The sequence below is a fragment of the Papaver somniferum genome, chromosome 7 (assembly GCF_003573695.1).
Source record: "Papaver somniferum cultivar HN1 chromosome 7, ASM357369v1, whole genome shotgun sequence".
In the NCBI taxonomy this organism is placed as follows: Eukaryota; Viridiplantae; Streptophyta; class Magnoliopsida; order Ranunculales; family Papaveraceae; genus Papaver; species Papaver somniferum.
Genome location: NC_039364.1, coordinates 82,012,729 through 82,038,783, shown reverse-complemented (window position 1 = coordinate 82,038,783; position 26,055 = coordinate 82,012,729). Strand labels below are relative to the sequence as shown.

Below are 26,055 nucleotides of genomic sequence, written 5' to 3'. Positions count from 1 at the left end.
ACTCTCTTGGACTGGGACAAACGTCATTGAAACACTACCAGGGTCTTAAACAAGACAAAGAAATTCAGACAAATTAAAACCTGCAAGCCATAAAGGAGGAGACAGTGTAAGAAAAAGATATTGAGAGAGGCAAAAGAAGAAAAGAGGGAACTTTAAATAAAGATCGATGCTAGAGAACAGTAATACGCCGTCTTGATGACAAATAGAAACATATCAGAGCTGTTAACGGTAAATTTGATTAAGAGATCTAGACATGCAGAGCTATTTGAGGAGCATTAATGGTGGAATCGAAGGACTGAGTTAGACTCCGAGTTCCTATTGTCGTTTTTGAGCCTATGTTAGTATGATTAAGTAGGTATGAGTTAGGTTATCTCTAGATGTCATTATCCTGATTTTTAAAAGCAGAGTCGTCAAACATTATGGAAAACTACATTGGCAAATGTATAATTAACACCAAATTAAATAAACATAAGACAAGCTAATCAACCACCAGTGTGGAACACTTTCTGTTTGTTTAGACCAAATCATTTTCTAATTGTAAAACAAAACAATATGCTATTAAGAAAGATCAGAGATAATAATATTACTAAGAAACAAACATTTGAGAGATTTTCCGCTGACGATATAGAAAAAACCAACGTCTTAATTTCTTTTTTTAACTAACCTAGTGTATCCTTCCATAGCATGTAACCTGAACGATTTTGATTATTAATCTTGATGTAGGAGGAAAGCGCGGACTTTTCAACAAGCACATTACCGTCAGGGTCAATTTTGTAAGAGATCTCTAAACCTTCCAAGGTCAAGTGATAAGTAACATCACTGCCAGAGATTTCTTCATCAATTTCATCTTCCAAGTCTGACGTGACCTCATTTATGTTGTTTACTGTTTTTGAAACTTCTTTATGCTTATGAGGTCTTCTTCGTTGCGATACTGACCTTATATCGAATGAAAGAACCTGTTTGACCAACCTTTGGAACTCCTCGGGTGATGCATACAGTGACTTTTTCTCCTGAAACCAAACAAATTCAAATGGAGAAATATAAAAAAAAATGATATTTTAGCGCAATCAGGAATCCTCGCACGCTTTCTCTATTAATGCACAGAAGATTGGGATCATTTGACCGATGAGCCAGGTTCCTAGACATTTTAAGTTTTGAAAAGAAGAAAATTCAGGGCCTCTGATTTCTGCTGGTTTCAAACAATTGACTTATAAATTAGGGGCCACAAACTAATTTTTGAAAAAGTGGTTGATAGCAATTATAGGTTCGAGTTGAAAGACTTACGGCTGAAGCCCAGCAACTGGTGAGTGAGGGCAAGAACTCATCCGAGAAGTGAACAGATGCTACGACTATCTTATTGTCTTCCTGTATGTTAACATTGAATTCAAAAATATGAATTAGAAATATATAATGCTGTAGAAGAATCGCATACTACAGTAAAAGAAGACTGAACTTCTAAGATAAAGGTTCTATAGTCACACGTTGAAGCTAAAATTGACATTTTTCTTACATCTAGTGAAAATACACCAGATAACCACTTATACCTAATATACCTAAGAGTTGTTCCTACAACAAGAACAATGGAGGAGATCAAGATGTGGTGCCTACTAAGGTATCTTTGGGATGCCTGGCCAACCATGGATAACCTTGTGAGAAGAGCGGTTCTACCACCATCCACAAACCAAGCTTGTACACTACAAGACTTGTATACATGGTTTAGGCGTACTTCGTGAAATTTCTTAATGTTCTAACTGTTGTTCCTTTCTCAAACGGCTGTCCGCTTAAATTCACGGAGAAGGAAACGGCAAGATGAGAGACCACTTCATAAAGAACAACTTGCCTTTTGATATTTGCTGGGAGTTGTGGCTGGAAAGAAATAAAAGGTTCCATAACAAATCTCAAAGTGAATACGACACGGTAATCTCTGTCAAAGCTCTGTTGCACCAACGAGCCCTTCCTAAGGGGTTGTTCTTTAAATACTATTATAGTGTTCCTTGGGTTTACTTCTTTAGTTGTTGTTTTTTTCTCTTCCTGGTTTGTGGGAAGTTTAGTCTTTTCTGTTTCAGCTCATCGGTTGATGGGTGTGACAGCAATTCCTGTATCTTTCAGTGCCTCCTCAACAAATTGGTATCTATTAAATCAACTTTCAAAAAAGTGGAAACTTATAGGTGACCGAGATCAACTAAAAGACGACAAAACTAAAACTTCTCAATCCCTAAAAGTGATGAGCGAGACTACCAGAAATCGAATTTATCCTTAAGTCTAGATGACGATTGTTTGTATCTTGCCTTTGAACATTTATCTTCAAAAGTTGATCAACTAGCTCCACCCAGAATCAGGTTCATGGAGTTGGTTTGCTTGTTTGAACATTTATCCTAATGAGGTTTGGTTAGTAGGCACGTAGCACCCTAGTTATAAAATAGCTCTATCAATTATGCCTGGGCAATAAAACATCTCATACTAAGATACTGGAAATTACACTTGAACTGCCATTAACATTAATAGACACATATCAACACAGACATAAAATGAGCAGAATTCATATAATACCAAAGTTTCAGAAAGGAAATACCTTTACCCACTGTGGAACTAATGCTTCTGGGATGCTTTCACAAAATGGTAGATAAGGTTTTATATCAAGCACAGGCTGTTGATTACGGTTCTCAAGATCAGTCGGATAAAATAAAAAATAACCGAAAAAGAAAAATAATCCAATGAAACACGTTGACTGAAAGGAAAGGAAAAAAAAAAAATTGTTACCGTTCCATCAACCAGATCAACACCAGAAAGTAGAAGTATGTGACCTTGCCTTGCTTCCACCTGATAATTGAAGAGTGTAGGTTGACATGAAATAAGAAAGCTTTTGTTCTTTTGCGGGCTCGTAGCAAAAGATAACATACTTTTTGGTATGTACAAGAAAAAAATTGATCTAAAGAAAGTTTACCTTTGCAACTGTAAGTCCAATCGGGCATGGTCGATGAGGAGATCTAGTTGCAAAGACGCCCATTTTTCCACCCATTAGTTTTGGCACTCTCACCTATCCATTTTAAACACTTCCACACCCTTTCATAAAAGTATTAACCATAAGAAGCACGCTAAGAGACTGCCTAAACCCAATGCAAAAATAGTCCAGAACATACCTTTGCTTTAAACGTAAAATTTGCTGGTTCACCCCATACTTTATCTGCGTTTGTGTTTAAATGGAAAACATAAAGAATCCAGCAATGTGAATATTCTGCAAGACCGTCAAGTGCTGCTGTAGGAACCTGGCTTGTATCAAACACCAAGCATGCCCTGGACAGAGGAACAAGCAAAGGTTGCCTTGGCGTCCCGTTTCTGCACAAACATGAGAAGCCATATTTCTTTACGAACATTTCAACATGTGCATGTGGCAGAGAAAGAACTCAGGTTTTTATAAGTTGGTGAAGTAGAATATAAGAATTGCAATATAAGAGAGAAAAAAAAGTGGAAGAAAAATGAAAAAGTAGGAATCACACAAGTTCTTCTGTACCTTGTGGAGAAGCAGGATTCCACAACAGCAATAGGTGTCATGGGGTATGAATTTGCCTTTGGGTTTTCAGCCTTCCCTTGTGACAGTGCTTTTTGAATAGTCTACAAAAATCAAATACATGCATCATAAGCAAAGATAAACAATTTCTAGCCAAGTCAACATATGGGTAAAACAAAACAACGGACAGAAAAAGAAAGGGAAACCCACTAAACTCTGAGCACTGGAAACTCATATTGATTTTATTAAGTGCTAACACAATATTGTTGCAGATTACTTAATAAGAAGAAAAGGGCATGAAAAATATCTTCTTGTTAACAAAACCACCGATGCACTAGTTTTTCCCTTGATCTTCAACCCTCTTGTTTACGAAATTTCATAAACAAGTTAGGAGACACAAAATATGTTAATGGTCATATGTTCAACAACATGGGTCCAATCATGATACATCTGGTTGGTATAATATATATCGCCACAACATAATATAATTATATATTACTGCATACATTTTGGGATTTCGGATAGAATAGGTTTTGTTCCTTGAACATACTTCCCGCCTTAGGAGGTTGCATAACAATTTAAGAATATTATCATAACAGTCGATGAATTTTCTTGTCAAACGGGTTTTTGGATGTGTTCACTTGTAGCAATAGCAATACAAGTGTGGCTGGTGGAAAGGATCCACAATACCAACAAATTGCAAAGAGTAGACTCGACCCATCTAGGAAGAGCAAAAGTTGACTTGTCCTCGAAATGGTCAAATCCACCATCTCCTAGACATTGTTGTTGACAATTCAAGTCACCACGAATAAGATGGCGGTGACTTAATGACTCAATGCCCACAAGTACCTTACCCAAACCCTCAACCATCTTCAATCACACCTATTAATCTTTTCCTAAATCATTTGCATATAGTATTTCCATTTTAGCTTCAATACCATAACCAAAGAAGGAACTCTAAAAATTTTTGATGGTAAATAAGGTAAAGTGCAAGCAAATACCTGAAAAAGAAAGATATGGTACCTGTTGAGCCCTGATTCTACCTTTCCTTTCTGCAGCACATTTCTTATTAGAATGCTTAAGAGAATCTTCAAGCTCCCTAATTTTCAAAATCCAGTGTCTTGATTTCTTCTTATATACATAAACTGCAACTCAACAAGAAAAGAAGGAATAACAAAATTAAGGGTTTCTGAAAGCTTTTGATATTGGCCGCCAAGCACCAGTGATGGTAGGGAGAAGGAGAGATATCATACCTGAAGTAGCTGTAGTTGCGGAAACTACAGCAACTGCAATGGCGATTGTAACCCGAAACCATTTGGAACTATCAGTGGCAGAAGCCATCAGCAAACTCCAGCCGGTGTTAATTAAACCTTAAACCCTAGCTTGGTCGTTTGTTTTGCAATGAACTAAACAATCGTTACCACCTACATAAATTTCAGCAAAAAGACCCTTGGAAGATTTTAATTTTGGCAACACCCCCAGATAGTAGTGCCCAAATAGGGGTGCAAAGGGTACGAGGACCGAAACTAAGAGCAGGTCCTCTGATGGAATCCAACCTAGATTCCGTCTATTTTTTATTTTTTTTGATATTAAGAAAATTTTTATTAATTGGCTGTAGAACAGTTTAAATCGTTTTTCACCAGAATGTTAATGAATTCTGGGAAGGGAAAATTATGCTCAGGCCCCACCCATGGGTAACCCATAATATGAGACCCTTAATTAAAATATGTTTAAATCTAGGTCCCGAATTATTAAAAGATCTTGATACCCTTATGTATATTGTCAAGTCCATAATTAAATAAAATTTAAATATAGGCCCGAAATTATTAAATTTAGGCCCGAAATTATTAAATTTAGGCCCGAAATTATTAAAGTACATTGCGAATGTGTAAATAGAAGTTACACATGCATATGGCAAGTGTAACCAAAAGTTACACATCCTTGTGACATGTGTAATGCAAAGTTACACTTGTATATATACGCAGAAAATAGACATCAAAAAGAAAACACAAAAAAAAAATACATGTATTACTTTAATATTCATTTACAACAATTTTTTAGCATGTGTAACTAGAATTTACACACATCTGTCTAGTGTAATTGAGAGTTACATATGTGTCTATCTAGTGTAATTGAGAGTTATACATGCATCTGACTTGTGTATTCAACGTCAACTCCAGTTCCAGCGAGATCATTACCACGTTTAAGCAATTAGCTTTTATGAAGTTATCTGAAACCTGAAATATAACAACAAGCAATCAGTATTTATAAGATCAAAATGAACAGTACATACAACAATGTATATTCAGTTTCACAAGCATCTGACTAGAGTAACTAGTAGTTACACATGCATCTGAATTGTGTAACTGAGAGTTACACATGCATATAACATGTGTAACTAGGAGATACACATGCATATGGCTTATGTAACTAGGAGTTACACCTGCATATGGAATATGCCATTTATCATGAACTTGCAAGCCTAAGTTACCTAAAGCAAAGTATGTGTAAGTAAAGGTTACGAATCTAATTAGCATGTGTAACTAGAAATTACACATCTATTTAGCTTTTGTAACTAGAAGTTACACATCTAATTAGCATGTGTCACTGAAATTTACACATCTATTTAGCTTGTGTAACTAAAAATTACACATCCATACCAAAACACCACCACTAAGACAAGCAGAATGTAAAGTAGATCCAACTTACAATGTCTAACACAGCTCTAACATCCATACCAAACCTCTCAGCTTCATACCAAAACACCACCACTAACTCCAAATACAAATTATCTTCCAAATCTGATCCAGTACCACCACTGCCTCCTCATCCTCCTCCAAAACCTGCACCTCCACCATCAACACCACCACAAGTGTTGATTTTCCTGTAAAAGAAACATAAAAATATCAGCCAAACTAATCATTGTATACACAAACTAGTCTAGATGCAAAAGCAATACTGCCAGCCTCCAAAAGTCATAAAACAAGCATGTATAATCAACTAACTAAACAAGCATGTGTAAGTCCCAACATCTACAGATGTTTTAACAATCAGATTTCATCTTATCATCTACAGATACAAGTCAATAACTGAATCCATTGTAATCATGAGAGTTCATCGTTTTTAGATGATTGGATTCAACTAGTATTACCAAGAAATTGAACCTAAAACAACAACATCAACAGTAATAACAACAATCTAAACGTACCTAGATTCAAAATTCATTGATTCCAGAAAAATTATATTTTTCTCTCTGACCTGAATAGAACAACCAAAACAAGAATCAAAACCTAATCAAACTAAATAAGAAAATAGAACTACTAAATGAGTCAATCATATTGAATCAAAACAAAAACGTTACCTGAAGTAGCTTCAAAAGAACAAATTGGAATAAATTGATTGATTCAAATTGGAGTCACCACAATATCACCAACTGAAACCTGAATCATTCAAATTGGAGTTCTTATACAAGATGACAAGTACTACCTAGGTTTAATCATGAATAAGTTGTTTCCAAGCATTAAAAACCTTCAGCTGTTGTATTCAATCAGTATGTGTAAGTAAAAGTTACACATCTAATTAGCATGTGTAACTAGAAGTTACACATATATTTAGCTTGTGTAACTAGAAGTTACACATCCACTTAGCTTGTGTAACTGAGAGTTACACATCCATAATAAAGCACAAACGGAGCTAATACCAGCAGATTAATGAGGATAATCGGGCATACCTGTATGAATTGAACATATCAACAGCACCTTGGAGATCAAAAGCCCATGTTTCATGGTCCCCAGATTTCATAAGGTTATTGCCAACCCACTGGGAAAGTGATTTGAAGAACCCAAGCTCCATCATGTAATCTACAAGCCACCTGAGTTTTAGAAACATAATATGACATGTTAGATAGTTGATCTACTAACGTCAATTCTCTTACGAAGGTATGATTTTCCATGAAAGAAGAAAACACTTCCAAATGTGTTGTTCACTGGCAGTTCATGAACTCCAAAAGTCGTCCACCTTTACAGTGGATCCATATAATGGTAGTGTAGATGAATGTATATCAACTTCCCAATTGCACAAATGAAAACTGTAGTATACATAAGTACAACAAAATGAAGGAGAATAACTCTTACTTTCTTGATGGGATTTCTGAGGGTAAACTTTGCAAGGTCTGGAAAACCTTCTCAACTTCTCCATCACTCTCTTCAGGATTTACATCTCCAGGTACAGATTCCAGTACCCAAAGTTGTTCTGCATCAAGGAAGTGTAGAAAACTTCATTACATGGAAGGATGGACATACTGGGTTTATTAGCAATTGAAAGAAGTAAAGATCTCAAAAAAGGTTTTGTGTGTCCTTCTTCACATTTTGTAACAATTTTGTTTAGTAAAAACTGAGAATATGTAAATAAACATACTAAATGCCAGATCCAAATACTTCATCTACATTTCGTATCCTTAAATTACAAAAATTAAACAACATCAATAAAACCAAACAACAGAAGCAATTCATCAAACATTTAGAACTCAAAAACAGAATTTTCAGATGTTGGTGATACCGAATCTCCAGATGAAAATTATTACTATTAACAGCTTCTTCATTAGTTGTTTCCAAAGCAAAAGAAGAATCAGATTTTGAATCACCTGTGAATGACGATTAGTTGTTATCTTCTTTATTTCTGTTGTTGTTGAAGATCTTCATAGTTCCATTGTTGAACCTGCACAATAAGTAAGTCCTAAGGTTTAAAACATCATTACATACATGAAAAACAACAAAGAAGAGGAAATCCCAACTTAAAAAAACCTTGAAAAAAATGAAAGAGATGAAACAATAACTAATTAGATTATAGAAGACTTCTGACTTGAATGGAGACTGAGAAGAGATGATGAAACCTTAACTTGAGATTCACAAGCTTTAATTTCAGATTCAAAATAAAATTGAAATAATATTTGACTGATTCGAATTCATAGATTATTTGATGCTCAACTATTTTATCTATTGAATCAAATCCATTCAAATCTCTAAATAACTAATCATAACCAGGATGAACTCCAAAAATGCACCAAAATTCCAAAACACCGAGAATAAAATTTCGATTTATCATCGTTTCTAACAGATCTTCTTCTAATAAACAAACACGCAGATGATTTACTATCATTCTTCCAGATCTAAAAAAGCAAATGAAATCAATGAAAGAAAGAAATATAAACCTAGAAACTTTATATGAATCTTCAAACAGAAAACTAAATTAGAACGAATCTCTGCAGAAATGAAATCAGATTACGAAATCAACCGATTGAATTGAAATTTTTCCTGTTCGATTTGATTTTCTACGAGAATCTTCATATTCAGTTCCTGCTGATGAATTTTCATTGAATCTCCGAAGAATAATTGATGTTGATTTCGAATTTATGTTTAGATAATCAGGATCTTTTTTTGTAAAGGTCAGATCTAAGTTATAAAATAATTACTCACTGGAAATTTCGATTAGAAATCGTGTTCTCGGCCTGTTTCTTCGTCTGAGAGAGAGAGCAAACCCTGAAACTTTTTTCTCTGCAACCTGCAACCGAGCGAGAGAGATGAGAGAGAAAGAAAATGAAGAAATGAATGGATCTTATGATTTTTCTCTTGTATATATTGAAAAGGGTAAATTTGATATTATGAAAATGTCACTTTATTATCAAGCCCTAAAAATTAAAGTTCTGGGCCTAGAAATATCAAAATGTGAAAGAATGGAGTTGACAATGAAGGATCCATTTTGTTGGGTTTCTATGTGTTGATATAGTAGGGGGTTATAGTATTTTTCACTTCTGGGAAATCTGACAAGAAACAGAAATTTGCTTCATCCTCAATTGCTTTACGAGCTAAGGAATGAGCGACATTATTTCCAAGCCTATGAACAACATTAAAGAACCAAAGTTTACTGACTCTATTACACTTAAGTTTCACTCTCTCAACAATACTAGAATTGAACCAATGAACCTGTGATTGTTGTTCCTTGACAGAATTTATTACATTATCACAGTCTGATTCGAAAATCACTCTATCTTGCTGCAGCTCATCCATCCAGTCTAAAGCCAACTCCATTGTTTTACATTCGAAATGCTCAGCCCCATAGTCCTCTTCCACTTCCACATTAAACGTCATACCTCGAGCACCTATACAGTTACCTGCACAATTACGAATTATTAAACCAATGCTTCCTTTTATAGTATCTGGAATGTAAGAGCCATCCATATTAACTTTCACAAACTCTTTCTCAGGGGGAACCCAAAATTTTATTTTAAAACAATTAAGAGTATTAGACATAGAAACAGTATAATCAGCATACTGAGCTATAAGATTTCTGATTCTAGCAGTTGTGCTTTGAACATTTGCCTTTTCTCCTTGAAAGATTAGAGAACATATGTCTTTCCAGATGTACCACATTGTGCACATTAATCTGCAGACATATCTTGCATTATGTAAGGATAACACATTATCATTATTAGCATCACATGAGAACCAAGTGATAATCCAGTCCTGAACAGAATGAAAATTAGCTGCTATAATATCAATCTGTATATTCATCGCTATCCAATCAGATCTAGCAAAAGGGCACTCAAAGAACAAGTATCTCATAGATTTCATACTACAGTCACAAAGAGAGCAACTAGTTTGTATCTCAGGCTTATAGACATAAATTTTAGCTCTAACAGGAACTATATCTTTAATGCATTTCTATATAAAAAGTTGAACTCTATGAGGAATTCTACAGTGCCATAAATGAGACCAAACCTCTTTAGGAGTGCTATCTATTGAGATAATGGAGTTAACATCATCAGCACAAATGGTGTTATATGCACTTTTAACAGAAAATTTGCCTTTTCTATCAGGTTTCCATATAATGAAATCTTCACCAGAAGTGGGAATCTGCATTTAGATAATAAGATCAACACAATCATGGGAAAAGAGAGTATTAAGAATATTAATATCCCGTTCTCTTGTGCCAGGTAAAAAGAGATCACAGACCAAGTTAAAATTATTATAGCTAGATGCACCAACAATGGGAAAAGGTGGGCTATTTAATCCTATAACCCAGCAGTCTAGCCAAATGCTAATTTTAGTACCACATCTGACAGCCCAGATTGTGTGTTGTTTTATTATTTCTAATCCAGAAAACAAACCTCTCCAAAGCCAAGAACATTCATCCTTTAATTTATCCAAATGTAGAAAGCTACCATCTTTAGAGTATTTAGCCTTAAGAACTTTAAAACATAAAGACTCTTCATCATTACAGGATCTCCAAGCCACTTTAGAAAGAAGGGCAGTATTAAAATGTTCTAAGTTTCTAAAGCCTAGACCACCTAGAGCTTTTGGTATCATAAGCTTACTCCAACCAATGAAATAAAGATCTTTTTCTTTACCCCACCAAAACTGTCTTTGCAGAGTATCCATCTGAGTTATCAACTTTTTAGGAATTCTAAAACTACCCATTTGATGAGAAGGAAGAGTGTTAAGCACATGTTTAACCATAGTGGTTCTAGCAGAGTGGTTCATGGTTTTACCTTTCCAATTTTTGTATCTAGAGACAAAAGATTGAATAATGGGTTTAAAGGCCTTAGTTTTATCTCTTCCTATAAGGAGAGTAACTCCTAGGTACTTATCATTATCTTTCATCTCCTCCATTCTAAGTGCATTAGCAAGAAAATTTATATCCTCAGGGTTAATATTATTGCTAAAATATACATTGGATTTAGAAAGATTGAGGACTTGGCCAGAGTACATACCAAATTTAGCAAGAACATCCAAAATACCTTGTATATTATGCATATCTGCCTTAGAAAATATGAGAATATCATCTGCAAACAAAAGGTGAGTTATACCTGGTGCATTTCTAGCAGCTTTAACCCCTGAAATCACATGATTAGTCGCAGCATTCATAAGCAAACTAGATAGAAGCTCCATGGAAATAATAAAAAGGTAAGGGAATAGAGGATCTCCTTGCCTTAAACCCCTCGAAGGACAGTAATCTTCAGTGGGAGATCCATTAAGAAGAATGGATATTTTTGTGTACTAATACATTGCTCTACCAGTTTACAAAACTTATCAGGAAAACCTATCTTTCTAAGCATACCAAGAATAAATGGCCACTCAATTCTGTCAAAGGCCTTAGATAAATCTAATTTCAAGGCCATTGTACCACTAATACCCTCCTTACAGATTCCGTCTATATTATAATGAAGAAGAGTGTCCGACTATGGGTCAATTACGGCCTTTGATATTAGTCGTCCTATGGTCTCAGTTAAATTTTGGGGTTTGATTTTGAGTCAAAGGTGGCTATTGATTTTAGGCATCATGTTGCTAGAATTGCCCGTTTAATTTGCACGAGAGGGATTATGCCTCGGTCCGGGCCAAAACTAGCCCTTGCCTGATCACTAACACGACTAACCTTAACATGATTCCTGATGTAACTATATTTCCTAAAATAACTTTACCGGGTAAATCTAAATCTTTCTCTACATACAATTAAACTTTCAAAACTTTCAAAAGAATCGACTAATCCAAAGTTAGAAAATCAGAGAATTTACACAAAACCCATTAATTTATGTTCACATCGTAAGGCAAAACTTATCTTAGTACAAATTTTGGGTGTATTGTTTGCAAACACAGAATACAATGCTATTAGTGATCAAAGATTAAATGGATCAGATTTTGATGCTAGCTCCGGTGAGGATGAACCGAGTATTCGAGAAGTAAGCACTGGAAAATATTTATCAAATTTCTAGTTAAATTCTTTCTTAAATCCCAATGTTTATTTTGTTTTGTTATCTCAACAGAAGTGGATACTGTAAAATCTGTATATACAATAGTTTTGATCAAAAGGGGGTGACGCACCGTAAGCATACATAATTTTGTAGTTGGTTCATTGTTACCTGTGGTGGAAGCCAATAATTGAAAGAAAGAAAAATAAATATGGGAAAATTTGAAAATAACGAAAGGTGATGAAGACAAAAACAAGAAACTTCAATCAAAAAGATGAATGATGAATTGGATATAATCAAAGAGTTAACAATTATGAATTTACGATAGATGAATATAATGTGGTTGCAAAATCCTTTAAGATATACAACAAACTCCTATGATTGAATTACACTTGCGAATTATCAGTTTCCGAGAAAAGGATGCTAGACAGTAGAAAATACAACTTACCAATGTGTTCAGAAGTTACAGCTTTAATAGTGATACAAAGATATCATAGTAGAACACAAAGATAAAGGTTTTACAAGAATCTCATAATGACATCCATGTTATAGGCAATGCAATACCCTTTGTTGTTCCAATATGGTGAGATGGTTGTTCAATTAATATTGCTTACAAAGACACGAAAGTCGTTACAAATGGTGAAGTCATAAAACGTCAAAAGATCACTACAAGAGATTTTTATGCCTTTAGAATAAAAAAATGATTTGATTAAGGACAAATTTTTACCTGTGGTGGCTGGTTGTTCCAGAAGTACGTAGTTGATGCTTATGCATGTATTGAAGACTGTCGACTTAGATGTGTGAGGGAAAATCAAGAGCAAATAGAGAGATAAATTGCATTTGTAGATTGAAAAATACACTGTTGAAAGGAGACACATCAAAGGATGAACAACAAGTGAAAATAAATGTACTGCTATCATCCCACAGCGAGAGTCCAAGGTACATAATAAAGCACTGCCAAGATGCTATTGAAATTTGTAGATGTATTGGTATTCCGGATTTCTCCATAATTCACCCGCAATCCAAAATGGAAAGAGATTTTAGCAGCATTGCAGTTGGTATCATGGTAACATATTCGGCGAGAAGATATACCTGATATTGTCGGAAGAGTGTTTAAACTGAAGCTAAGACATCAAATGGAAGTTCATTGTGAAAGAAAACATTTCGGGAAAGTAAAAGGTCGTGTTTCTCCATCTAAAAGTAGGGTTTAACCCGTGCCATAACGGCACGAGTGTTATATAGATTATGTATAATCTTGTTAGATTATTTATTGAAAATAGTTGCTTGTCAAATCTTCCTGGACTTTGATACAGAAGCCCGAAAAAAAGGCATTATATATACATATATGATCATTTTTTAAATACCAACCAATTGTCAAATTATAATGTGTAATATGAGTGATTTTATAAATTTCTATCTAAGTGTATCTATCAAGATGTAACCAAAATCTATTTCCGCTAAAGTCTAAACAAATAGAAAGGATAAATTGGTACTTGAGAAAATCTCACCTTTCTAAAACAAAATTTCTGAATGGATTGAAACCCCGATGACCTGCAATAGCTAAATTTCGACCATGAGGTTATTGTAATCAATTATGCTATCTTTGAAAATGTATACTTCGGTTAAATATACAATGAATGAAATTCAGAAAAATGATGGAAACCCCAAAAATTCATACATGAAGCAATGTAAAGAAAGGGTTTTGTCAAACGTTGTTACGTCGGGTTAGTTTGATTGGTCATGGATGTACGTTTTGGTGGAAGAAGATTGAAAGAACAAGGAAAGAAGATTGAGCGGAACTATTATTCTTGGATTTAAGTTTTTTCTCTCTATGCAGTCTATCTCCCCTTCTCAATTTTATTTATGATTTTCGTTTGCTCCAAAGTTGAAAATTAGGGTTTTCAAATCCACTCATCCTACTGAATGTAAGCGAGACGATCAATTGTTCAATTTTATGGGAAAGCAGGTTTGTTATTGTTTCAGTTGATCAAATTTCTCCGTTTTGATTTTGACTTTTGAGATGGGATGAAGAGAATATGTTATGAGTTTTTCTTAATTACAACGTGTATTTATGGGATAGACCGCAGTCGTGAATTTATCAATTGGGAGGAAAAATCAGTACCAGTCTTTATATTTCCCAACTTAGCGAAGCTTCGTTTTATAATACAGTACAAACAAATAGGCAGAAAAGTATACCTAGATAGGGTACAACCCTTACCGTAACAACACATGTCGATAATAAGTAATTTTTTGTGCATTGTTTTGGTCTTGTGCCATTTGTTTTCAGTAATTATATAACACGACATTTTGTTATTCTTTTTTTAATCTTTCATCTACTTTAACCGGGTTTATTTTGTCATTAAGATGATCAACCACGTCTTCTAATTGATAATGTTGCCCATTTTGTGACGACACGAAATTAACATATTCTATTACTACTCACCAACCGCTGCCACCACCACAAAACCATCTGATATCATTTATTTCTCCAACACAATCGCCGCCCATATCCTGTTGGCCTTTGATCGTACTTCTAATTTTTAATCACAAACATCATGTATAAAGTTAGCAAGGGTACCGTTTAGGTGACAACTTTATTTTAACGGTTAGAACCATGATTTATACAATCAGGTACTTAAGGTAGCAGTGGTACGGTTTAGGTGAGTCGGCGACCGTGATCATTTTTCCTAAATGTTATGGTATCTAATTTTATCAATCGTGCTAAAAACAACTAACTACGTCTTCCGCAATGCAATGTTATCCGTGTTGTAAATATACATGACTAATATTGTCCACAACTATTCATCAACCCACCGCCATAAAACCACCCATAACTAATATTTCTTCCACCACCACCAATATTATCGCCTCCACCACTCACTAACACCCGCCATCGCTTCTAGAGGCCACTACTTCTTTCATTACCACCACTAATTTCTATTGATATAATTTCTATTAAAATTATTTATTAATGGGAATATATATTCATTAGATTAATTAAGAGAAAATTTATAATGAAAAATTAATATATCATTCATTATGAGCAGTTAATGAGACACTCATTAATAAATATTTACAATGTTTTTAAGTTGAACAAATCACAACCATTGATTTATCTTCTCCCTAGACAAGTCTGGACCTCTCTTTATGTTGCCTAACTTGTCCAAACTTTGTTTTGTATTCTAGATTTTAGATCGTGTTTCCTCATACATAATTTTTCTTCCCGTTCATGTTTTCATGTATTAGATGTGTAAGCTTTGTGTTCTGTAACTTTTGGTTACTTTTCTTTTAGAGTTATATATACGATAGAATTTCAGAAAAGAGAATCACCAGATGCACATAACTAATTGTTCTTGGAACATGCCTACAAGCAACAAACCCCAACCGAGAATAATAAGATTATTAATGTAGAAATCCCTGACAAATAAAAAGATTCGGATGGATACAAAGTTTCCTGTTTTTCCAAATTAGCAGTGCAAGTCAACGAATTCTCGCTTTCATTAATTGGCACTTCCAAACTGAGCTAATGTCAGTGTGAATTGAAATATAAAATCACATAGCTTAAGTAATAATACTAATATCATTTCAGCTATGCATTGTGCAATTGTTGGCTCATCATCACTCTATTTATCTAACCCTTCCGAATATCCGAAGACTTCGAAAACAAATCCACTATACATTCTAATGGGGAGATATAATGGATATTGTATAAGGTACAAAATATACAGAGTACAGATAATTTGGAATACATAAACTTGCTCCAGAAATTTGAACACGGTTTTCCATAAAATAACCGCTAGGTTTGTCAGGAATGAGCAGACCTATTTATAGACATCTCATGACTGGGGATGTCATACATGTGTCCTCCTTATCTTTCTCTGCAATCTCATGTATTAAAAACCGTACACGTATTCTTTGGGGTAGAGTGTTTTCTGGCTTCTCTTTATCGTTAAGGGGAGGTCTTTTTGGTCTTCGACGTGTAGTCTAAAGGGATTATCTTTATGTAAGCGTCAGTTCTAGAGACGTCGCTGGTTGCTCGTGTCTTCTGATGTCGTGCCGCCGACCCTATGCTGGTGCTTTCTGTTGGTATTTTCCAGGTGTCTACATTAAGTCCCATGGTTGTTTGGTAAGGCGTCTGGTCTTTCCAACAACCCATACTTCTTTCATCTTGCTTCTTCGTCGTCACCTTGGCGGTTGTGAATTTTTTCCGATGGTCGCCTATTTTGTCACTTTCAGGGCGCCATTTTTTTTGTAATCCTTTTGTTTCATACTTCCTTGGACTTACACCCTTCTTGCAAGTCCCTATGTAACACCCTGTGTTTTTAGCGTGGCGTATGCTAAAAGATGCGCCATGGACTGAGATTAAGCTTCACCCAAAGCTTCCATTGCGTAGTAAGAGGCATATTGGCCTAAGGCCAATATTGCGCAAAAAGTGGCGCATTAAGTTTCACATATTAGCCAATATCATGTTTCTAGCTAGCTATATTGGCGAAAGGCCATTCTCGCATCAAATGATGCACTAGGCCAGTTAGGTAGATGACCTCGAGCTTTGTGGTGCTACTCTAGCGCATTATGCAGGTAATTGGGCTAGAGACAATATTGCACAACAATTGTGCAATATGCTAGAGTAGGCTGGCCGAGTGAATATTATGCAATCATTGCTGATCGGATTTTGTATAGTGGAAAATAGGATGTCCAATCCAGGTGCAGTTGTACAATCCAGATCTGAGACTATCAGCGCTAAAAGTTGAGAAGAAGCAGAAGCTCTGGGCTTACTAGAGTCACCGCAATGTGCCAAAAGTATGAACATCATGAACTTTCAGATACAAGGAGACTTTCAGAGATTAATAATATTTGGTTAGGATAAAGGAAATAAAGTACAATATATGAATCAGGCTATAGTTTCTGAAGTGAGGAAGATTCTGAATTCATGGAAAAGTTTTTTTGAGTATTTAGTTCAAGGACAAAAGATGTAATGAAGTTGTTGATATCTTGGCAATGAAAACAAGAAAATACAAGATCAACAATGGATTAGAATGCCAAGCTACATTCCTTGTGCACCTTGTTTCGGTTTTTAAATCTGAATGAAATTTCTTTTCGAGTTTCTGAGGATAACAGTGAGATGCCAATATTTTAATTCTTGAACAAAATACTATTGTAATATTTTGTTTCTCTAGTTACAGTAAAAACTCTACATATTGATACTCCATATATTAATAAACTTTATATATTAATAAATAATCATGGTCCCAACTTGGGCCAGTTGTAAATAGTAATAAACTCCACATTTTAATATTAATAGATTTTCTAGTCCCACCATAAGGAATTTACCCCCTATATTAATATAATTCACATAATCGGAAAATTATAGATCTTCTTACATCAAAATTTAATATAAAAAAAATATGTATCTATAATTGTTTGAGAAAATGATGTAAGTTTTTGGATTGTTATCGCATCTTTTGATTTGCGTATACGTAAGACCTCGTTATTATGTGCACCTTCTTGTTGAATCCAAAATATTTCCAACTTCTCGAGCAGGTTTAAAACTTCTTGTCGAGCAAATTTTTTTTGGTATACCTCCCTATATTAATAAACTCCATATATTAATAATTTTGTGAAGTCCCAAAGCTATTAATATATGGAGTTTTTACTATATCTAACTCCTTTAAAATCCTAAGCTCCTTAGACTCCACGTTGAACGGTGACCGTCACCCTCTCACAGAATTGCTCTGTTTCACTTTTCCTCAAATGGGAGAAAAAAGAGGAATTCCCACACAAATTTCGGGCGCAAAACATAAAACCCAAAAAAAACATACCAAACCCTTTTCTGTTTCGTTCATAAAACATAAAAAGAAAAAAAAAAAAAAAAAACTAACCCTAAAAACAAACCCTAGAATATGCTTTCTTTATGGAGATGATGATACAAAGAAAATAAAAGCAACTAGCCAGGGGACAAAGGCCTTATCCCCTGGTAGGATAATAAGAAACTAAAACCTAGAAAAATATGTGCAAAAAGTCTCTCTAATGACGTTCTCTTAAAACTCATTCGCTCAATTTCTGCTCTCACATCTTCTTCTTTTTCCTCTATTTGGTAATCTCACATATAGCCATCATCATGAACAATATCAACTAATGTTCCAGTGAACGGGAATATCTTTAATCCCGTTTGATTAGGGTTTCGTTTTCATCATCATCTCTATTTTGATTGATGTTATTAGGGTTCACTTTTTTATTAGGGCTATACTTGGATAAATAGTTTTGTACCACTAAGTTTGCAGGGAGATTGGATTAATCTTCAAGGTAAACTCTAATCAATTTTTTGTGTTTCGTTTTACTGTTTTCTTTTTCAACTCGACTCTGTACTTGAAAGTGATTTATGTCATTGTTAATGGATTGATATAGAGTGCCCAGATTCGGGACAAAACTAATCTGTTTTATATATTCTAATAGGTTAAGGGTTACTTCCTTTTTTGAATTCTTAGATATGGGTATGTTTGATTTTTAAAAATCATGATATATGTTGTCCTGCCTCTCTATCTTTTGTTGTTCATGTTTCTTCTTTGTTAATAGCTTATTTTTCTCAAGTTAATAAAAAAAAAATTCTATCGTTTTGATCTATTATGCAGGTACGATTTTTATTAAAACAAATAGTTTTGATTTATTCTGCTGGTATGATTTTATTGAAACAGATACACTACCACATCTCATTCTCTTTTGGTAAATTGTAACCATATTCTTCCCTTTCTTATTCATTATTGGTATATTTTGGTCAAATTGATGATTTTGTTATAAATATTGTTTGTTTGGTTTAATTTTGCAGCTGCGATTTGTGTGGTTTGTTTGTTTAGGAAGGACAACAGGAACAAACCAGGTATACATAATTTCAAATATGAGAACAGTAGGCAAAGCCAGATATTTTGGGCTTCAAATATCTCTAATTTTAAGTTTTTAAGATTATGCTCATCATATTAAAATTCCTACAACAATGATTCTGAAACTCGACGCATACCAACTATTAGAAATGAACATAGTAGTAAAGAAGACAGTGGCATAATGAAAACATTATGGTGTTATCACTTCTATTTTTATGTAATTGTTTTGAAGGGTTGTCAGTAGGTGTCTGGGTATTGTCAGGCGGGGCTGTTTCTATCATCACTGCTCCCTTTAGATGTGTTCAAGACACAGAAAATGATTGATGCTCAAGGTCTTCAAATGTTGGGACTCATTCATTTTTTATTTTTTATTTTTATGATTAGGTCCAACTGATGGTATGGGACATAGCTGTGTCTCTTATGGAAAACATGGGGATTCGTTCCATCAACATTTCATCTTCGAATGAAGCTTCTTTTTTCAGTGCAGCTGGATGGGCACAATGTCATGTCTCGGGTAATAAATGAAATTGATTTTGAATATGGTTGTTGCTATTGGAATTTTATTGGTTGTTGAGTATCAAAAAATATTTACAAGTAGGTACTAACCAAGGTTCGGTGCAGCATACCTTTTATTTCGTTGGGAGAGGTGAAGCCAAGCCACACCAAATCAAATATGATGCACGATGGGGACAGGCGAAGCCACATTACACCAAATCAAAATTATGGTTAAAAGAAAAAGATGTCGGTACATAGCCCGAAGAGGAGGTTTATATTCTACCATCGTGCTCCGTCCTAGGCTACTATGGATTCTTATATTGTGATTTATGTTCTTAGTTTGGGTTCTTATATATACTTTTGGTCTTTGTCTAATCTGAAATTTTTTACTTTATTTTTCATTTCTTTTCTGATGACTTGAGAAAATTTCATTGAAGACCTGTATATCTAACGTATACTCAATCTATTCAATTATTTTCTGTATATACACCCTCTAGATACCTTAGATCTTGCAAACTGACATGCCTGAAAATATTCTTGATGCACTACTGCCCCTGCATCAATTCCAGTGTCACTAGAAAGAATAAAGTAATTACGCTGACGGTGACAAAGCTCAGCAACATGAAGTGATTTAGAATGTTATTTTTTTGGTACTGTTATAGTCTTCCTAATACTATGCAACATGATTTTACTATGTTGTTAGTTGCGTGAGAAATAGTACAATAAGGATCTTAAGCAATTACATGAAGCTATGGAGAAAAGAGATTCTCAAAATCTAGATTTTCATATTAAAGAAAAAAACCTACGAGAGAGAAAAAAAACCATGTTGCATAATCTCTTAGAAGTGACTGAATGGAAGAAAAAAAAACCATGTGCATTAACTTTTCATTCTTAATGCACATGCCTTGAATATGTATATACTTAGGACTTGACCAATGATATTGACACTGACTGAATGGACAATGTAAGTGTCAACCACAGATACATTAAAGATGTGTTCACTATCCAAAAGGATATGAACGGATACTTGCTTTTCCAATGATATTGCCACTGAATGGTCAAGTTAATTTTTCCTAATGATTACGAAGATCGCCAAGCGTCCACAAGAACGACGTGGATGCATTCCCGTTTGGGTTATTAATTTCTGCTAGGGTTCGTTTGCAACAACTTCCAATTAATTTAAAGGACTTGGGCGAGGCGAAGCCGAGCTTTACCAAATCAAATGGGGACTTGGGCGAAGCGAAGCCGAGCTTTACCAAATCAAATGGGGACTTGGGCGAGGGGAAGCCGAGCTTTACCAAATCAAATGGGGACTTGGGCGAGGCGAAGCCGAGCTTTACCAAATCAAATAAAGAGGCAGTGATGCATTGTATTTGTAGTTTGTAGTTGTAGATTGAATTGGCGAACCAAGTTTGCAACGCCCGGGCACAAAATCTAGTTAATATATATATATATATATCTATATTATAAAAAGAAGTATTGTGTGTAGCCTCACAAATCCGACCATCGATTTCGTCATCCCACGGCGTGGATCAATTCGTTATATGTTTTATATAGGCGTCCGTCCGATCGGTGGGTTTCCTGATTTTGCTAAACTACCATAAGATACGTGTATATTTCTGGATACCAATTATTGGTATTTATTTGATTTTGCCAAACTACCATAAGATCCGTTTAGTTGCCTTATTTTTGGATTTCCAAGCACACCGTTACCAACTGGACATAGACCAACGAAAAAATGTTTAATGTTCACGTTCGTCCAACGGAAGCACACCGTCCGTCCGATCCCTTGGGTTTCCTATATTTTGGACGGACTCGATTATGCCATGGCCTGGTATTAAACTACTAGACATAGACCATTAAACCTTATGGCGACTAACCTTACGACCTCAACCTAGACACAGTTCTAATCTTAGCTCTCCCCGACAAATTAAAAGAAAATACCTTAACCTTTAAATTATATCTTCCACATAATTAAAATTAGAAGTGTTTGTTTTTTTCCCTTTTTGAAGCAAGATTAATTAGTGTTAGGGTTACGTTTAGCCTATAGATACTTAAATATGAGGCTTTGTGTTTTCTTACTCCATAATTTTTTTTTCTCCCTCTACATGAAACTTTCACCCGATTCACCGTAACAGTACGGCTCAAGGGTCTGTGTGGATTCACCATAACGGTACGGCTCAAGTCAAGGGTCTGTATGAATTGTGTTTCCTCTTCTTTTGTATTAGTGAATATATATAATGTCGATCCACAACTCAATTGAAGACGGATAACCTTAGCACCAAATATAAATTGGCAAAAACATTATGGGGTCATGGTCGGGTTTATGATCGCGGTTAATTTGACCCAGCTAATTTGATCCGACCAATAAAATAACTGGAATTTGTGTAAGGGAACACGACCTGGACTGTAAGCCCCGACCAACAAAACATCGAGGCTGTAAGTCCCAGTTAACTTATATGCTCAACCAAATCACAATTAATTTAATATTAATGTTGGACTGTGTTTGTCCCTAAATTTTTCAATCCACGGCCGGGGTCTATGGTCCCGGCTACTAAGGTATGACACGACTATCTAAATACATAGACCATCCTTAATCGCGGGTCCACAGGCCTAATCCTTGACTAATATGACTCGACTAACTAATTAAATACAATACCCAACAATTATAGACCGAATAAAATTTTGTGAGATGATACTGACTAGCCGACCAAACAACAAATAAAAATTTATGAAGGTTGAGTCCTGGCCGTAGGCCGGGGTGATACCTAGTATATGTATAAGAAAATAAAAGAAAAAAGTTGTGCACGCAAGAAAAAGCGAAACTTCCATGCTTCAAAACCAAATAAAAAAGCGGCCGTCACCGTGATCGTTTGCAAAGAGTAGGGTTAAACTAAATTTCACGGTCGTACAGTACTCCGTCGTAATACCGTAATACTGGTTAAAGCATTTCCAGGCTACTCTACCTAAATGCATTCGAAATTGGGGAGGGAAATCCAAAACCTGAAGAAACTTTTGGGAAATTTCCAATTCTGCATCTTTCTTCTCATCAGTCTTCACGAAGGCAGAAACAGTAATTCAATTCGAAAAGAAAAAGAAAAACCCTAATATTCAGACATCCAGGTAAAATTCTGAACTTCTGCAAAATCTTAAAACCTAATTTTTTCTAGACATGAACACAAGAAGTTATCTTTCATTTCAAATTTTGACTTGGTTTAGAAATTAGACCTTAAAAATCAAATCTATTATTGAAAGGATTTTAGCATAGTTATTATATGTAATTTGTTTATGCAGAGATGGATGTAAGTGAGATTGAAAATGTGGAACTCGGGGAGAGTCATGATGGTTTAAATGAGAAAAGTGATAAAGGTGGAAAGGAGATCATTGAGGTTGTGGATGATGATGTTACTATAGATGAAGAAGGTGAGGTAGCAATGCCCAAAATGGGGATGGAATTCGATACAGTAGAAGAAATTTATGAATGTTATCGACGTTATGCTAAACGGATGGGATTTCCATGTAAAAAACGATCATCAAAGAAGGATAACGGACAATTAAGACATGTAACTTTTACTTGTATTCGAGAAGGTAAGAATAAAAGAGTTACAGATGCTTCAGTGGTTCTCAATCCGCCAATCAAAACTGGGTGCAAGGCTAAACTGACAGCGCGATTGGAACCTGATGATAAATGGCGGATTAGTGTGCTTGTTCTTGAGCATAACCATCAGAATATCCCCATTGAAGCTCGTTATTGGAGATACAACAAAGTAATTAGCAACCCTGTGAAAAGGAAACATTTATTGAATGACAAAGAAGGAACAAGAATGCACGAGCTCTACCATACCGTAGCAGTGGAGAACATTCCTGAAATTGTTGCTGTGCAAAGCCCCCAGGGAACGTTCAGTCTGAATCGTTGTGATATTGGAGAGACACAGTTTTATAAGTTCGATAATGACAAATCTCATGAGAAGTTCCATCCTGGTCAGGTATGGGCAAGTTATTGCAAATTAGATGACATGCCAAAGTATTATGTTGAGATAAGCAGAGTTGAAGTGTTCCCAGATTTTAAACTGTACGCAAAATGGCTTGAACCATCTGCTCCACCAAGGGAAGTGATCAAGTGGCTCGATGAGAAAATGCCCGTGTGCTGCGGAACGTTTAAAGCTGGTAAAGAAGAGGTGTTTAGCGATACTGCTTATATCTCACATTTGGCAACAGGAGTATCAGTCAATAAACAAAGCTTGTATGAAATCTATCCAAAGAAAGGAGAGGTATGGGCGATGTACAGGAATTTCAACTCTGACTGGACGTGTAATGACCTCAAGAATTGTGAATGTGATGTAGTTGAGGTCCTAGAGGTGTATGATGTTCGTTGGCTTATAGTATTGGTTTTAGTTCAAGTTGCTGGCTTTAAGACTGTTTTCAAGGCTAAAAGAGAAGCAGCGTATGATTATATTATGGGTATACCATGGATTGAATTGTTTAGATTCTCTCATCAAATTCCTGTCTTCCGATTTACAGAAGTGAGATACGGGAGCTTGCGAGGTTGTTTGGAGCTTGATCCCAAATCAATGCCCACTTGTTTATTCCCTCTGAAGTGAAAGTTCACAGGTGCTGTAGGACCTGTTCTGTCCAACACAGAATCTTTTCAAAGAATGCACACCCTTTTGTGCAGTACTCTTTTTGGTTTTCAGACTGATATGTGTATCTTGAACCGAACTATATATCTCTATTAATACGCATTGGCCGAGATTTTTGTTGCTCAAGTTATTTGTAACTAAGAGTAGCAGGTATCTGGTTAGAAGATACTCTTACTTTTTTTTTCCCTGAAGAGCTTCTTAGAGCTGTATTCTAACATTTCAGGTTCCAATTGTCTTCTGAAGTTATGCTGTCATGCTTATCAAATTGTGGCAGTAATATTAAATTACTTAGTTTTGTATGTAACCTCACTTTTTCGGTTATACTTGTGAAAGACAATTGTATAGACAGAGTAATTTGATATGGTTTCCACTAAGTTTTTACTCACTGTAAACTTAGCTGTAAAATCTGCAGGTGAACGCATAATTAAAAAAGAAAAATTTGTCAGAAGTTGTTATGGAGATGGATTTGTTTGGGTAAGAAACGTTTTAAGGTAAAATCTTCTGTGAGTTTCGGGTAAGTAATAATCTGTCTTCGTAGTATATAAAATAGAACCATTGCCATATTGATCTTCAACAATAGTGCATAGGTATATGCATATGAAACTGCCAAAAGAATATATGAATCAGCAACTGCAGAGTCAGAAATTTGATGTCTTTGAAGTTGGTTCTTCTTTTTTTTTTTTTTTTTTGACCCATTTCTTTGAAATTAGTTATTCGTCTGTTTTGTGTACTAAACGAATTTGGAAAGCTAGAACCCTAATGATGCGAGTACAGGTATTGCATAAGATGCTGAAACTAAACTCTTGCAGGCAATCCAAAAATGAGAGCTTTACGAGGAATTTGTTGGGTTGCATATATAAGATGGATACCATAAGTGTTCAGTTCGTAGGAATGCTTCTGCACCGTGCAGACCTCTGATACTGTTGAATGCAATTCAATGTCATGTATAATGTATGAAGACTAATTAATTTCCCTGTGGAATGTTTGTGGGGTACTTTGTATATGTTTCTTAAACTTGTGTTACTAGTGGATTCTCGGTCCTATTTAAAGCCCTATAAAGTTGCATTTAGTCGTCAGCGAAAATAGATCATCTTTACGAATTTGAACAAGAAATTCAATGTGGTGTCCTTTTGTTTCCCCAATTTTAATTACTGCAATGAGTAATACTTCAGCTCAGTGAAAGAGATTGTGAAACCCGAGAAGGGAGTCGAGGAAAGGACTTGCGAATCTCTATTCTGAAACTGCGATTTGGGACTAATTTGGGACTATACAAAATAGAGGTTGATGTGATCTCGAGTCATAATTGTCGTATAACTTTCTTAGACACTACCAGAATATTCAGCTAATAAACAAATTTTTCAAATGTGAAAGTTATATTAAGAGAAAAAACTTATGCAGAAGCAGTGAGTAGAAAACAGGCTCATACGAAAGCACTGAGCAAATTACAGAGGCTATAGTATCATAGCGTACATGAAATACAGTAGACAAGAGTTGCTGACTCATTAGGACATCCCAACTACTCCAAATAAGAGAAGAGTTTACATATGTGATGTACTGAGTTATTCTGTGATGTAATAAGAGAGGGGAGATTGTACTATGAGCATTCAAGTAACTCAGTACCACTGTACTGGCTCCATTAACTTAATTCTGATGATCACAACAATTCCGGGTACAAGCTTATTTAAGAGAAAGGGACCTAACGAAACCCTAAGCAACTCGGACTGCACGCGTGCCAGACTTGCATCCGTACAAGTAAAACTTAAAGCAGAATTAACTGAAAGTAAAAACGGCTAA

At 35.2% G+C, this 26,055-nt stretch overlaps 3 protein-coding genes and 2 long non-coding RNA genes across 8 annotated transcripts; 2 read left to right on the top strand and 3 right to left on the bottom strand.

The window, feature by feature from the left end:
- Positions 1–424: 424 nt before the first annotated feature.
- On the bottom strand, positions 425–4,921 carry LOC113292771 (putative S-adenosylmethionine-dependent methyltransferase RcsF). Of its 2 annotated transcripts, XM_026541633.1 has the most exons (9): positions 4,762–4,921; positions 4,532–4,653; positions 3,512–3,612; positions 3,141–3,336; positions 2,945–3,037; positions 2,761–2,820; positions 2,573–2,647; positions 1,285–1,365; positions 425–1,010 (listed from the first exon to the last, which is right to left on the bottom strand). In XM_026541633.1, exons 1-9 carry the CDS (start codon positions 4,847–4,849, stop codon positions 660–662), a joined length of 1,167 nt encoding a protein of 388 aa, XP_026397418.1. In that variant the 5' UTR covers positions 4,850–4,921; the 3' UTR covers positions 425–659. The 2 variants fall into 2 exon arrangements, with proteins under 2 accessions (XP_026397418.1, XP_026397419.1); XM_026541634.1 differs by lacking the exon at positions 4,762–4,921 and having other exon boundaries at positions 4,510–4,638.
- A 762-nt stretch (positions 4,922–5,683) lies between these two features.
- On the bottom strand, positions 5,684–9,133 carry LOC113292835. Of its 2 annotated transcripts, none has more exons than XR_003331897.1 (7): positions 8,983–9,133; positions 8,151–8,224; positions 7,642–7,782; positions 7,239–7,379; positions 6,870–6,948; positions 6,218–6,392; positions 5,684–5,745 (listed from the first exon to the last, which is right to left on the bottom strand). It is a non-coding gene; the product is annotated as an uncharacterized LOC113292835 (long non-coding RNA). The 2 variants fall into 2 exon arrangements; XR_003331896.1 differs by having other exon boundaries at positions 7,642–7,759.
- Positions 9,134–9,276: 143 nt separating this feature from the next.
- Positions 9,277–11,454, bottom strand: LOC113294834. The gene is made up of 3 exons (XM_026543209.1): positions 10,519–11,454; positions 10,285–10,419; positions 9,277–10,065 (listed from the first exon to the last, which is right to left on the bottom strand). Exons 1-3 carry the CDS (start codon positions 11,452–11,454, stop codon positions 9,277–9,279), a joined length of 1,860 nt encoding a protein of 619 aa, XP_026398994.1.
- Positions 11,455–18,179: 6,725 nt separating this feature from the next.
- On the top strand, positions 18,180–20,106 carry LOC113292841. Of its 2 annotated transcripts, XR_003331900.1 has the most exons (5): positions 18,180–18,554; positions 18,944–18,971; positions 19,075–19,125; positions 19,511–19,640; positions 19,748–20,022. It is a non-coding gene; the product is annotated as an uncharacterized LOC113292841 (long non-coding RNA). The 2 variants fall into 2 exon arrangements; XR_003331901.1 differs by lacking the exon at positions 18,944–18,971 and having other exon boundaries at positions 19,748–20,106.
- A 2,409-nt stretch (positions 20,107–22,515) lies between these two features.
- On the top strand, positions 22,516–24,845 carry LOC113297755 (protein FAR1-RELATED SEQUENCE 6-like). Its single transcript, XM_026546329.1, has 2 exons — positions 22,516–22,744; positions 22,916–24,845. Exon 2 carries the CDS (start codon positions 22,918–22,920, stop codon positions 24,220–24,222), a length of 1,305 nt encoding a protein of 434 aa, XP_026402114.1. The 5' UTR covers positions 22,516–22,744; positions 22,916–22,917; the 3' UTR covers positions 24,223–24,845.
- Positions 24,846–26,055: the final 1,210 nt, after the last annotated feature.